The 15,617-nt window shown below is 38.1% G+C and overlaps 1 protein-coding gene across 1 annotated transcript in view; it reads right to left on the minus strand.

Annotated features, from left to right (window-relative positions):
• The window catches only part of PIP4P2 (phosphatidylinositol-4,5-bisphosphate 4-phosphatase 2), a 71,378-nt gene that overhangs the window by 31,615 nt on the left and 24,146 nt on the right, over positions 1–15,617 (minus strand). The window contains exon 2 of the mRNA XM_055432029.2: positions 6,926–7,074. Within this exon, the coding sequence (XP_055288004.1) occupies positions 6,926–7,074 (149 nt within the window). The remainder of the gene's footprint in view (positions 1–6,925; positions 7,075–15,617) is intronic.

Genomic DNA, 15,617 nt, shown 5'->3' on the forward strand with positions numbered 1-15,617 from the left:
ATGAAAGTGAAAAGTGGAAGCGAAGTCGCTCAGTCGAGTCCAACTCTTCGCGACCCCATGGACTGCAGCCTACCAGGCTCCTCTGTCCATGGGATTTTCCAGGGAAGAGTACTGGAGTGGGTTGCCATTGCCTTCTCCGGGACATAGTGCTACCAAAGTACAAATTAAGGAAAGTTACATCATAAATGATTTATTTTATTGAAATATAGTTGATTTGCAACATTGTGTTATCTTTTCAACATTGTATTAACTTCTACTGGCTTCCCTGGTGGCTCAGAGGTTAAAGCGTCTGCCTCCAATGCGGGAGACCCAGGTTCAATCCCTGGGTCGGGAAGATCCCCTGGAGAAGGAAATGGTAACCCACTCCAGTATTCTTGCCTGGAGAATCCCATGGACGGAGAAGCCTGGTAGGCTACAGTCCACGGGGTCGCAAAGAGTCAGACACGACTGAGCGACTGAATGGAATGGATGGATTAACTTCTACTGTACAGCAAAGTGACTTGGTCATACATATATATATTCCTTTCCATATTCTATTCCATCATGGTTTGTTGATGGAATGTTTCATACTCTATTCCATCACAGTTTATTGACAGAATAGTGAATATAGTCCCCTGTTCTATACAGTAGTGCCTTGTGTATCCATCGTATATATCAGGGGTCCCCATCATCCTTTTTGGTAACAGGGACTCGTTTCGTGGAAGACAATTTTTCCATAGACTCGGGTGGGGGGCATGAAGTGCTGGATGTTTCAGGTGTATTACATTTACTATCCTGCTGCTTATCTGACAAGAGGTGGAATTCAGGCAATAATGTGAGCGATGGGGAGCAGCTGCAAATATAGATGGAGCTTTGCTCACTCTGCCGCACTCACCTCCTGCCGCGTGGCCCAGTTCCTGACAGGCCACAGACCAGCGCCAGTCCGTGGCCCAGGGGCTGGGGACGCTGGAGACCCCTGCTGGATCTAAGAGTTTCAGCATCTGCTAGTCCCAACCTCCCAGTCCTTCCCTTCCAACCCCCTGCCCTTTGACAAGCACAAGTCTGTCCTCAATGTCTGTGAGTCTGTTTCTGCTTTGTAGATAGTTTCATTTGTATCATATTTTGGACTCGCCACACGTAAATGGCATCATATGGCATTTGTCTTTGCCTTTCTGACTTACTTCCCTTAGTGTGGTAATCTCTAGGTCTAGACATATTTATATATGTATATATACATCTTCTGTATCCATCCATCCATCAATGGACATTTAGGCTGTTTCCATGTCTTGGCTATGATAAATAGCGCTGCTATTGTACCTTTCCAATTTAGATATGTGACGAGATTTATGCCCAAGACTAGAATTGCTTATCACATGGCAACTCTGATTTTCGTTTTTTTGAGGAATCTCCCACACTCCTTTCTGTAGTGGCTGCACCGGTTTCCATTCCCACTAACAGTGAATGCTGCTGCTGCTAAGTCGCTTCAGTCGTGTCCGACTCTGTGCGACCCCACAGATGGCAGCCCACCGGCTCCTCCGTCCTTGGGATTCTCCAGTCAAGAACACTGGAGTGGGCTGCTGTTTCCTCTTCCAATGCATGAAAGTGAAAAGTGAAAGTGAAGTTGCTCAGTCATCTCCGACTCTTAGTGACCCCATGGACTGCAGCCTACCAGGCTCCTCTGCCCATGGGATTTTCTAGGCAAGAGTACTGGACTGGGTTGCCATTGCCTTCTCCAAAAGCTAGACTAAGTAACACTAAAGAAAACACTCCTTTCATTACTAGGATGGAAGCCCGTTAAAATAAATAAGCTATGGTGCAGTGAGAGGCATAGAACACCACTCCTGTGGCATACTTGCCAAAGATGTATAACCTGAATCTAATCATGAGACAGCATCAGACAAACCCGAACAAGGAACGTTCTACAGAATATCTTACCTGTACTCTTCAAAACTGTCAAGGCAATAGAAGACGAGGACTAAATTTCAGATTAAGGAAGATTAAAGAAACATGATAACCAAATGCAATATATAATTTTTATATATTTTTATAATTTTAATAATATTAAATATATTTATATGTATTATATTTATATAGTATATAATATATTTAATGTATTTAAATTTTAAAAATAATTTTTAATTGACTTCTGGATCCGATTTTTTTCTTTCACTGAAACAATTGGGCAAACATGAATTAACTCGGGACATTCCCAGTGGTCCAATGGCAAGACTCTGCACTCTCAATGCACAGAGCTGGGATTTGATAACTGGCCAGGGACCTAGATCCCACATGTACAACTAAATGTCCTGTGTGCTACAAGTCAGACCCAGCACAGCCAAATAAATAAATAAAAATAAATATTAAAAAAATCATGAATTAAGTCAAAAGATTAGATAACAATATTATATCAATGTTAATTTCTGATTTTATAACTTACTGTAATTATATAAGTGAATGTTCTTTTTATTTTTTTAAAGAAATTCACATTAAAATATTTAGGGGTTGAAGTGCACCATGTCCACAATTACCTTAAAAGATTCTGAAAAAAATATTTATTTATTTGGAGAGAGAAAGCTACTTTGTAAAATGTCAATATTTACAGACTGTGGGTAAAGAGCCTACCCTATGGGAATTCTCCATACTATGTAATATTATTTTTCTAGCTTTCTATAAGTCTGCAACATGTATTTTTTTTTTAAGATTTAAAAATTTTAAGTAAATAACCTTGGTAGAAATATGTATAAGTTAGCAATAAGTCAACCGTAATTTATTAAACTATCTTAGAATCTGATAATCTAAAATATCCAGAATATATTGCTATACAATATAAAGTATCAAGAACCAGAATTTGTGTTAATTTCTCTAAATGCATATTTACCATTAAGTAAACATGTTGACAGAGCTTCCCTGGTGGCTCAGACAGTAAACAATCTCCCTGCAATGCAGGAGATTTGGGTTCTATCCTGGATTGAACCAGGGGTTCTCCATGGGTTGGGAAGATCCCCTGGAGAAGGCAATGGCAACCCAGTCCAGTATTCTTGCCTAGGGAATTCCATGGACAGAGGAGCCTGGTGGGACATGACTGAGCAACTGACTAACTGACAATGGAATATTACCCAGCCATAAAAAGAATAAATAATGCCATATGTAGCCACATGGATGGCCATAGATATTATCATACTAAGTGGAATGTCAGGCAAAAAAAAAAAAGGCCCGTATCATACATTATTGCTTGTACATGGAATCTGAAAAAATGATAAAAATGAAGTTATACGCAAAATATAAATAGACCCATAGATGTAGAAAATAAACTTATGGTCACCAAAGTGGAAAAGGTGGAGGAATGAGGATAAATTAGGAGTTTTGGATTAAATACACATACATACCCTATAGAAAACAGATAACCAATGAGTACCAACTGTATAGCACAGAAATACACTCAATATTTTATAATAATCTATAACGTAAATGAAGATGAAAAATTATATATATATATGAATAACTTTGCTATACACTTCAAAGTATCTCAGCTGGTAAAGAATCTCCCTGCAATGCAGGAGACCCCGGTTCGATTCCTGGCTCAGGAAGATCCACCGGAGAAGGGAAAGACTACCCACTCCAGTATTCTTGGGCTTCCCTGGTGGCGCAGCTGGTAAAGAGTCGGCCTGCCATTAGGGAGACCTGGATTTGACCCCTGGGTTGGTAAGATCCCCTGGAGAAGGGAAAGGCTACCCACTCCAGTATTGTGGCCTGGAGAATTCCATGGACTGTGTAGTCCATGGGGTCGCAAAGGGTCGGACACGACTGAGTGACTTTCACTTTCAAACTAACACAACATTGTAAATCATACTTCAGTAAAAAAAAAATTGCAAGCTAAAGTAACAAGTTCTGATGTAGAAACTGCAGCAAGCTATTCAGAAGATCTAGCTAAGCTAATTAATGAAAGCGGCAACACTCAACAACATAGTTTCAATATATTTTCTTCTTCCCTATATAGGAAAAACGTGTCATCTAGGATCTTCATAGACAAAAAGGAGAAATTAGTGCCTGATTTCAAAGCTTCAAAGGACCGGCTGACTCTCTTGTTAGGGGCTAATGCAGCTGGTGACTAAGTCGAAGCCAATGCTCATTTATCGTTCTGAAAATCCTGGTGCCCTTAAAGAATTACGCTAAAACTGCACTGCCACTAGAACAAAGTCTGGACGACAGCACATCTATTTACAGTACGATTTATTGAACATTTTAAGTCCACTGTTGATACCTACTGTTGAAAAAAAATTCCTCTCAAAATATTACCTTCTATTGATAATGCACCTGGTCACCCAAGAGCTCTTATGGACATGCACAATAAAATTAACGTTTTCAAGCCTGCTCACACAGCATCCATTCTACAGTCCATGGATCAAGAAGCAATCTCGACTTTCAAGTTTCATTTTTTAAGAAATAGATTTCATAAGGCTACAGCTGCCAGAGATAGTGATTACTCTGATAGATGTGTCACTGTGGATTTAACCAACAGTCTAAATCTGGTTCTTTGAAGTGATGAGTTCATACAGGATCAATAAAATTTGGCTATAATAAGCTTCTGGGACATAAAGAAATTTTGGAATTTTTATATGATTTGTTGTTGTGCAGTCACTCAGATGTGTCTGACTGTTTGTGACCCCTTGGACTGGAGCATGCCAGGCTTCCCTGTCTTTTACTATCTCCCAGAGTTTGCTCAAACTCATGTCCATCAAGTCGATGATGCCATCCAACCATCTCATCCTCTGTCATCCCCTTCTTCTTCTACCTTCAATCTTTCTCAGCATCAGGGTCTTTCCCAATGAGTCAGCTCTTAGCATCAGGTGGCCAAAGTATCAGAGTTTAGGGTTTAGCATCAGTCCTTCCAATGAAAATTCAGAGCTGATTTCCTTTAGGATTGACTGGTTTGATCCCCGTGCTGTCCAAGGGACTCTCAAGAGTTTTCTCCAGCACCACAGTTCAAAAGCACCAATTCTTTGCCACTCAGACTTCTTTATGGTCCAACTCTTACCTCCTTACATGAATACTGGAAAAACCATAGCTTTGACTAGAGGGACCTTTGTTGGCAAAGTGATGTGTCTGCTTTTTTAAATATGCTGTCTAGGTTTCTCATAGTTTTTCTTCCAAGGAGCAAGTGTCTTAATTTCATGGCTGCAGTTACCATCCACAGTAATTTTGGAGCCCAAGAAAATCAAGTCTGTCACTGTTTCCATTTTCCCCCATCTATTTGCCATGAAGTGATGGGACCAGATGCCATGATCTTAGTTTTTTGAATGGTGAGTTTTAAGCCAGTTTTCTCACTCTCCTCTTTCACTTTCATCAAGAGACTCTTTAATTCCTTTTTGCTTTCTCCCGTTAAGACGGTAAAGGATCTGCCTTCAATGCAGGTAGACCCGGGTTTGATCCTTGGGTTGGGAAGATCCCCTGGAGAAGGGAGTGGCATCCCACTCCAATATTCTTGCCTGGAGTATTTTGTGGACAGAGGAGCCTGGCGGGCTATAGTCCTTGAGGTGGCAAAGAGTTGGACACGACTGAGCAACTAACACTTTACATGATTACTACCCCTAATAAATAAAGAAACGTAAATAATTGTGAATATTCTAGAGAAAATGAATAGTATTTAATTAGATTGCCTTGTATGGAATTAGTAATATTACAAGGGAGGAAAATAAGATGGAAAAAAAGAACCCAACACTTAAAGGAATGTTCTCAGGCTTCCCAGGTGGCACTAGTGATAAAGAACCTGCCTGCCAATGCAGGAGAGGTAAGAGATGTGTGTTCAAACCCTGGGTCAAGGAGATCCCCTGGAGGAGGGCATGGCAACCCACTCCAGTATTCTTGCCTGGAGAATCCCATGGACAGAGGAGCCTGTGGGCTACAGTATATAGGCTCCTCTGGAAAGAGTCAGACACAAATGAAGTGACTCAGCATGTACAGTGTTTAACTGAAAAAGAAAATAGCTAGTTTTGTAGGTATGATTTATTTGTACAATAAAGTTCCCTAAATGACATCCCTCATAAAAATGAAATATGTTGCTTCATGACTGAAGGTTTTATCTTATGACTTTTCCATAAAACATATAAAGTCCCCCATACTCATCTTTTATGGTTCTTAAAGACACAATAATCATTGGTTGACTTTTTAAAGACTTTTTCTAAGGAGAAAAAAAATGCAAATGCCAAAAATAAAATTATTAATTAATTTCAAATTTTGAGAGATTGAAAATTTAAAACTAAAGCCTAACCATGAGAGCAGAAATATATTTAATTTAACCAGTATACACTTGACCAGTTTATTACTTAAAATCTTAAAAATCTTACTTAAAATTTAGTTGCTCTTCCCAAAGATCAGGGGAAAAAATGCCTTTCGATTTTTTAAAAATATTTCACTAAATTAATATCAAAAAATGGAATAAAATATAAGCTGTTAATAAGTACTTCAACACAAATGTCAGTAACAAACTCACAGTCACAAAATCCCAGAAAAAACATATATCCTACAGATGTAAACAAGTTTAAACAATTTTCCACATAAGAAGTACAAAGTCCACATTTATAGGGAACTTCAGTATATTTCATTTTGGTAAAAACCAGAATAGATTCAGTTGCGATGTGGATAACACTGAAGATAATTATAAACGATCGTTCACATTCAGCTCATTTTCAAAAATAAAGAGTCAAATGGCATGACATTTAAATAATTCCTCATGAAATTTTCATAATGGAGTTAGCTTTAAACACTGGAGGCATCCTTGTATGATAAAAGAGAAACAGCCAGAGAGAAGAAAGAAACGCTAAAAAAAAAAAAAGGCCATTTCTGTATCCAGCCCACATCTACTTTTAAGTAACAATATTGACACACTTTTTTAGGGAGAAGACTTTAAATAATAATTTGGGTTTTATTAATGAAAATCTCCACTTACCGTAGCTTCATTGCAAACTGTGCACTTAACCACATGCTGGTGAAGCTTGCCATCCAGATTGATGAGAGACTGGCACACACGGCAGTTTATGACTGGGATTCCGCTGGCGTCTGGGCTGACAATGGCTGTATATGGAGGCGGGAGTTCCGCTAAAAAGATAGTAGCCACTGAATCAGAGTCTCAGAGCTATTACGACTGATTTGAGCATATAAGCAATAGAAGCAAAGCAGGAAACTATTAATAAATATCTCCTGTTCTTTACGTTTTTAAAGCTGGCCAACATTATATAGTTTCAGAACAGAAACACACAAGAACTATATCGAAAAGTAGAATAATTCCTAACTCTTAAAATCCAAATCACACTTACCTAGGTTCACACCTTTTATTAGCCTATACTCAAAAAATCCACTCCATTCCCATGTGCAAATGGCTAGAGTTTATCATAGGAAAGTGATGATTTATGCCTAAAGTAAAAAATCTTACACTAATGATCTGATTCCTATGAAACAGAAAATCAGTGAGGACAAAGTTTTAAAATCACTTACACTTATGCATAAATTGTGTAGTTGCTGAGCTCTGTTTTTACTAGAACCAGTGTAATAACTGCTGAGTATGACAAGAACAAAACAGGCGTTGGTGGCAGTCAAGAAGAGACAAAAATGAACTTAGGAAAACTAAACTTATCAACAAGGAACATGTTCTAATTTAATGGAACTATGCTAGTTCCAGATAAAAACAAGAATGAAGTAAATTCAACAATTTTTTTCTCAAACTTTCACCTAACATTAAAATACTAGGAAATGTTTCAAAGTATTTATGCATAAAAATATGTTACCTGGGATTTAGTAGAAATGCTGCAAGAAAAATTTTGTTAATAGATGAAACAAAACAGCAAATAACGATATTTATGAATGTAAAGACACAGAAGATATTTTGTTGTTACTACTTTGTGTGTGTTTGAAAATTTCCAAAATACAAGGATCCACAAGCACCCACATACAAACATACATGCACACACACAGACACACTGCTTTCTGAGAGTCCTTAAATTGACTGATTGGGTGATCGGGTAAAGGGTAGAAGCCCAACTTCAGAATTGTGTTCCTCAACCATAAGTATAATTTGTTACAAAGGTCAGAGGAAAGGAAGCTAAATATACTATACCAGGATGGAATTTCTAAAGGGGACTTGCCTAACCTCATTGTGTGACTATCTTAATTACAGGCATAGGAGGCCCTTTCAAGGCAAGGTCTTGTCACAGGCCACCTAGAAAAGGCTACGCCTCAATACATGATTGAATTCCCGGTAAAGAGAACTGATAGGTTCAGAGGCTTCCTGTGACACTATAAAATACAATCACTGCAGCTAATCATGAAAAGAGATATTTTTGAAATAGAGATTTTTCTATTCACTGGATTAGATTCTGAACTTTGGGATACTTTGAGAACAGCACATTATGGTATGTTCAAAATACCACATATTACCACCTGGCATGCTTGGGGTACATCATGGAGATATTTTTAACTTAAAAAAGGATTAGCAACAAGTGATATTCATTCAAATATTCATAATAAGCCAAATTTCTACAGCAGCCAAGGCTCTGAAAGAGGCCACATTGGAAATGATAATATGCACACATCTCTGGGAGGTTTATACCAGAATCCTGCCAAGCACTGAACTTAAAAAAAAGCTATAGATGTCTAAATTATAAAAATAGTTTTAAATCCTTGGAAGAATTTAAGGCTGATGCACAGTGACCTGTAATGTACTAATCAAGAAGAAAAAAACGGGTTAAAGGATCAGTGTGTCAGCAGTACATTTGAGCCCTTGCAATTTGCAGATTACTTTATCAGAACTCAATAAAGAAAGCATTGTCCTGGCAAATAGAATACACACCTTACTAAAAAGTCAAGACACACTGCCTGGTATGCAACAATAAATATTGTTTTAATAACTATTAGCAATAGCATTATTAATAAAAGCTTCTTCTTTTGCCTTGAGGATGAGGGGGAAAGGTCACATATTAAAGCCACAAATAAGGATGGTAAAAATCCATCCATTTCAGCAGGCAAAAGTTTTGCTCAGTGGAATCTCCTAAAGATTTCAATGGTTGATCTTCTGAAGCATCCTGTGAACTTTTCCTTTAAGATATGAACTACATAATTTTTAACCTGTAAAAAAAGAAAAGCTTTCAAGGACAAAAATATGCTCAAACCTTCTGGAGGTTTGGGGAATTGAAGGAGGGGGTAAAGAATGAGTGAGGATTTGAAGTCTAACGGGACTTCTGGGAGGGACTAAAGCCACCATGAGGCCAGGCCCATATCTGACTTGCTCAGGTCAGATTCAGCGCTTGTCACAGTGCCTGGTCTATGGCAGAGGCTCACTACACATTTACGGAATGAATGGTGGGTGAATAAGTGAATCACTGAAATTCAATGGACTCATCTATTTCTCTTGGGAAAATGACACTAAGTGTATTACCACCTCTTTCCTTAAAGAGGAGCTGGGATCCTCGCAGGGGAGCACGGCCTGACTGTGAAAAATGCTTTCTCCTATATGCAGACTAACCTCTCCAAAACATGCAACGAGGCAGGGAGGGGATAAGGAGACACTGGCCTGGTCCGCCAGATAAGTGCAGTCAATCCAAGAGATCAATAGAAGGACAGATGTTACAGCCTAACTGCTCCAGTAAACAGTGCTTTCAGGCCTCCCGATTCAATTTTCTGTCCATTACTTCAGCCCTAAACTCATTTAGAGATATATCCTGTACTTTTATCTCAAGTAAACCTTCACCTACAACCACAACTTCTCTTGAAAAGGACTTGTAATTCTAGAAATTTGTTTCACAGTCAGTAAACCTGCAGTAATTAGTAACTTAGATTGTTCATTTTATTTCTTTTCACTTTAAAACAGCCAACAGATCACTACTATTATATCTATTTTAAATGTCTGCCCTGGATTAAAAAGTCCACTGCAATCTCAGAATGTGGGATGGTTGGATATTAAGAGACATAAAAGTTCTTCATTTTGGAAGAGTCTTACTTGTTATTTTAAATAATGATCATTTTTTCTATGGAGGTTGTCTATGTGTAAAATCTTTTTCCTTCATGTGAGCAGTATTTATGAGAGCAGTAGTCTTCAAACCTGAAACCACCGCCCACAAAGTTCCATAATTGTACAGTGTTAGAAATTTATGCAATCTTAGTCTAATACATAGCCTAATTTATTCATTTTAATGGAAGAGAAAACTGAAGCCCTAAAATTCTAACTTTGGCTAGACTTTTATACAGCACTTCAGCAAAACCAAGAGCTGACTCTTCCCCAGAGGTCTCTCCATGATGAAAGCTGCCTCTCTTAATGAATAATGATTTAATATACGGAAAAGACATAAGGACTAGTTAAAGGGGATTAGGGGGATAAGAAAGAATACTCAGGGAAAACGAAGATTAGAATATAATATGAATAAACAATTAGTTCATGATAAAAATTTCATAGAAAAATAGACTCGATAAAATAATACAGACCACAAGGCACACATAATGGTCTTCCTTAAAGCACTCAAAAAGAGCCATTATTATTCTGTAAACCCAAAGTGATCAAATTACACTTTCCCATCAAAAACAATGACCTGATATTTATCTATTTCATGCCAAAAAAGTCCCTCTTTCCAGCTAAGTCATTCTGGTATAATAATCCATACTTCATTTTTTACCAGATGTACCCAGATACAGCATTTTAAAGGTTGAAAATGTTTTGTTGGAGAACTCTGGTCTTTATTACCTCAGTTATCCCTTTATAAATCTCTGCAATGACAATATTGTCCAGTTTAATTCACTTACTTCACTAATATACTCTTTATATGCAGTAGTTCAGGCTCTTGACAAAGATATTGTATCAGAATTGAAAAGTGACATCAGATTAAGAGATATTTTATAACACTATGATTATAGGATGAGCAAGAAAAGTATAAAGTACCTGCCAGTAAGGAACACTCTGGCTTTCTCTCTTCCGTAGGATCTTTGTAAAGAGTACAGTTAGGGATAGGGTGCACCCAGGTGCTATGGAATATGCACTTCCTGTATAAAATGTCTCCAGTCCAGCTCAACACAAAGAAAGAGAAGACCACCTTCTGTTCCTACCCTCTCTGAAAGCAAAGGAATAAGATTATTCCAAGAGACTCCTTGGTTCTTCTAGAACCATTATACCCTCAGAAGGATCCATCTGGCTAAAGCCAGTTTGCAAGGTAAATGTGCTAGCTGTTAGGTTACCAGCTCTCAGCTCCAAATCCACATTCTACGCTTTGTCATACCAGAACTAAAACTCTGCAAACCACATTTTTTTCTTTGCTAGTTGTCTGCAGGTTATATTCTGTTAATAGGAGGTGATAAAACAGAAACTGCAAGGTTAAAGAAAAAAGAAGGGACTTGCAGCATTTTCCCCAGGTATATAAAATCTTTCTCCAGAGCTCAGAGACATCAGCACCAGATGGTTGGTGCCTCTTGGAAGTCATGTTTCAATTATGTTCCACTAAATTACTAAATTTTATTTTTTTAAATTTATTTTTTAATTGCAGAAAAATTGCTTTACAACATTGTGTTGGTTTCCGCTATACAACAATGCGAATCAGTCATATAATTATGACATATACACACACACACACACACACACACACCCTCCGTCCATCCCAGCTCCAGACAGGGCTGCCTGTATCATATAGCAGCTATCTGTTTCATGCATGATCGTGTATATATGTCAATGCTGTTTTCCCAATTTGCCCCATCCTCTGCTTTCCTTGCCACAAGATCATTCTTTACATCTGTGTCTCCATTTCTTGCATGCAAATAGGTTCAACAGTACTCTATTTCTAGATTCCATATATATGTTTTAATATACATTATTCATTTTTTTTCTTTATGATTCATTTCACCCTAGGTTCATCCACCTCTCTACAACAGACTAAAATTTGTTCCATTTTATGGCTGAGCAATATTCCAATCCTCTTCACCCATTCATCTGTTGATGGACATCTAGGTTGATTCCATGTCCTGGCTCTTGTAAATAGTGCTGAAATGAACATTGGGGCACATGTGTCTTTTTGAATTGTGGTTTTCTCAGGGTATATGTGCAGTAGTAGGATTGCTTGGTTATATGCTGGATTTATTCTTATGTTTTTTATGTAATCTCCATACTATTCTCCACAATGGCTACATAAGTTTGTATTTCCACCAACAGTGCAGGAGGATTCCCTTTTCTCCACATCTTCTTCAGCATTTATTATTTGTAGAATTTTTAATGATGGCCATTCAGATTGTTGTGAGGTGATAACTCATTTTAGTTTTGACTTGCATTTCTCTACTATGAGTGATCTTGCACATCATTTCATGTTTTTATTGGCCCTCTGTATGTCTTCCATGGAGAAATGTCTGTTAGGTCTTCTGCCAATTTTTTTATTGAATTATTTGTTTTTCTGATATTGAGCTGCATGAATATATATTTTGTATATATTTGGGGGATTAATCCATTGTCAGTGACTTTGTTTACAATTATTTTCTCCCAATCTGAAGGTTGCGTTTTCACCTTATTTACAGTCTCCTTTGCTCTATAATTAGGTCCCATTTGTTTATCTTTGTTATTATTTCCACTAGGAGGTGGGTCAGATGGGATCCTGCTGTGATTTATGTCAAAGAGTATTAGTTCAGTTTAGTCGCTTAGTCGAGTCTCTTTGCGACCCCATGGACCCTCTGTTTGTGTTATATTTTATTTCTTTTATCAGTGTCTTATAGTTTTCTGCATATAGGTCTTTTGTCTCTTTGTGTAGGTTTATTCCAAGATATTTTATTTTTTTTTGTTACAATGATGAATGGGATTCCTTCCTTACTTTCCTTTTCTGATTTTTCAATGTTAGTGTTTAAGATTACAAGGGGTTTCTGTGTATTAATTTTATATCCTGAGCCTTTGCTGTATTCACTGATTCATTCTAGGAACTTTCTGGTGGCCTCTTTAGGGTTTTCTATGTATAGTATCATGTCATCTGCAAACAGTGACAGTTACAATTTTCTTCTCCAACCTGAATTCCTTTTATTTCTTTTTCTTCTCTAATTGCTGTGGCTAGGACTTTCAAAACTATGTGGAATAATAGTGGTGAAAGTGGGAACCTTTGTCCTGTTCCTGATCTTAGAGGAAATGATTTCGGTTTGTAACCATTGAGAATGATGTTTGCAGTGGATCTGTTGTATACTGGCTTTATTATATTGAGGTAATTCCTTCTATGTTGATTTTCTAGAGGGTTTTTTTTTTTTAAATCACAAATGAGTACTGAATTTTGTTGAAAGTTTCTCTGCATCTATTGAGATGATCATGTGGGTTTTGTCTTTCAGTGTGTTAACATGGAGTATCACATTATTGACTTGGTATATTGAAGAATCCTTGCATCCCTGGGAATAACCCCACTTGATCATGCTGTGTGATCCTTTTCATATGTTGTTAAATTCTGTTTGCTAGAACAGAATTCTTTCTGTTTGCTAGAACAGAATTCTTCAGGATTCTTTCATCCATGTTCATCAGCGATACTAGCTTATAAATTTATTTTTTGTGATGTCTTTGTCTGGTTTTGCTATCAGGGTAATGGTGGCCTCATGGAATGAGTCTGGAGTTTTCTTCCATCTGTAATTTTTTGGAAGAGTTTGAGCAGGAAAGGTATTAGTTCAGTTCAGTTCAGTCCAGTTCAGTTCCTTAGTCATGTCCGACTCTCTGCGACCCCATGAATCACAGCACGCCAGGCCTCCCTGTCCATCATCAACTCTTGGAGTTCACTCAAACTCATGTCCATCGAGTTGGTCATGCTATCTAGCCATCTCATCCTCTGTCATCCCCATCTCCTCCCGCCCCCAATCCCTCCCAGCATCAGAGTCTTTTCCAGTGAGTCAACTCGTCGCATGAGGTGGCCAAAGTATTGGAGTTTCAGCTTTAGCATCAGTCCTTCCAATGAAAACCCAGGATTGATCTCCTTTAGAATGGACTGGTTGGATCTCCTTGCAGTCCAAGGGACTCTCAAGAGTCTTCTCCAGCACCACAGTTCAAAAGCATCAATTCTTCAGTGATGAGCTTTCTTTATAGTCCAACTCTCACATGACCAATGGAAAAACTATAGCCTTGACTGGATGGACCTTTGTTGGCAAAGTAATGTCTCTGCTTTTTAATATGCTGTCTCGGTTGGTCATAACTTTCCTTCCAAGGAGTAAGCGTCTTTTAATTTCATGGCTGCAGTCACCATCTACAGTGATTCTGGAGCCCCCCAAAATAAAGTCTGACACTGTTTCCACTGTTTCCCCATCTATTTGCCATGAAGTGATGGGACCAGATGCCATGGAAAGGTATTAGCTCTTCTATAATCATTTGATAGAATTCACCTGTGAAGCCATCTGGCCCTTGACTTCTGCTTGTTGGAAAATTTTTTATCACAGTTTTGGTTTCAGTGCTTGTGATTGGCCTGTTCATACTTCCTATTTCTTCCTGGTTCAGTCTTGGAAGGTTGTAATTTTCTACAAATTTGTCGGCTTCTTCCAAGAAGTCTATTTACTGGCAGGTAGTTGCTTGTAGTAGTCTCTTACGATTCTTTGCATTTCTGCATTGTCTGTTTTAACTTCTCCATTTTCATTTCTAATTTTATTGATTTGAGTCTTCTCCCTTTTTTCCTTGATGACTATGGGTAATGGTTTGCCAACTTTGTCTATCTGCTCAAAATTCCAGTTTTCAGTTTTATTGATCTTTGTTGTTTCCTTCATTTCCTTTTGCTATGGTTTCTTTCATTTCCATTTCATTTATTTCTGTTTGATCTTTAGATTTCTTTCCTTCTACAGACTTTGGGGGTTTTTTGTTCTTCTTTTTCTAGTTGCATTAGGGGTAAGACTAGGTTACTTTTTTGATGTATTTTTCATTTCTTGAGGAATGCTTGTATTGCTATAAACTTCCATGTTAGCAATGCTTCTACTGCATCCTACAGGCTTTGAAATGTTGTGTTTTATTTTCATTGGTTTTTGGGTATTTTTTATTTCCTCTTTGATTTCTCAAAACACACAACTGGGCATGGCACTGCCCTTCAGAGAGACAAGATCCAGCTCCACCCACTAAACACAGGCACCAGTCCTCCCCACCAGAAAACCTTCATAAGGCACTTGTCCCACCCCACCCACTGGGGGCAGACTGCACAAACAAGAGGAACCACGACCTTGAAGCCTGCAGAAAGGAGACTTCAAACACAGTAAATTAAACAAAATGAAAAGACAGAGGAATATATAGCAGATGAAGGAGCGTGGTAAAAATCACAGAACAATGAAGAGGAAATAGGCAGTCTACCTGAAAAAGAGCTAAGAGGAATGATTGTAAAGAGGATCCAAAATTGGAAATAAAATGGAGGCACAGATTAAGAAGATACAAGAAATGTTTAACAAGGACCTATAAAAATAAAGAACAGAAAATCAGCAATGAACAACATAACAACTGAAATAAAAAATACACTAACTAGAGTGAACCATGGAGAAGGAAATGGCAACCCACTCCAGTGTTCTTGCCTGGAGAATCCCAGGGACGGGGGAGCCTGGTGGGCTTCCGTCTAAGGGGAGTGAACCATGGAGAAGGAAATGGCAACCCACTCCAGTGTTCTTGCCTGGAGAATCCCAGGGACGGGGGAGCC

The sequence above is a fragment of the Moschus berezovskii genome, chromosome 16 (genome assembly GCF_049115385.1).
Source record: "Moschus berezovskii isolate FMDL1 chromosome 16, NW_MosBer_1.0, whole genome shotgun sequence".
NCBI lineage: Eukaryota > Metazoa > Chordata > Mammalia > Artiodactyla > Moschidae > Moschus > Moschus berezovskii.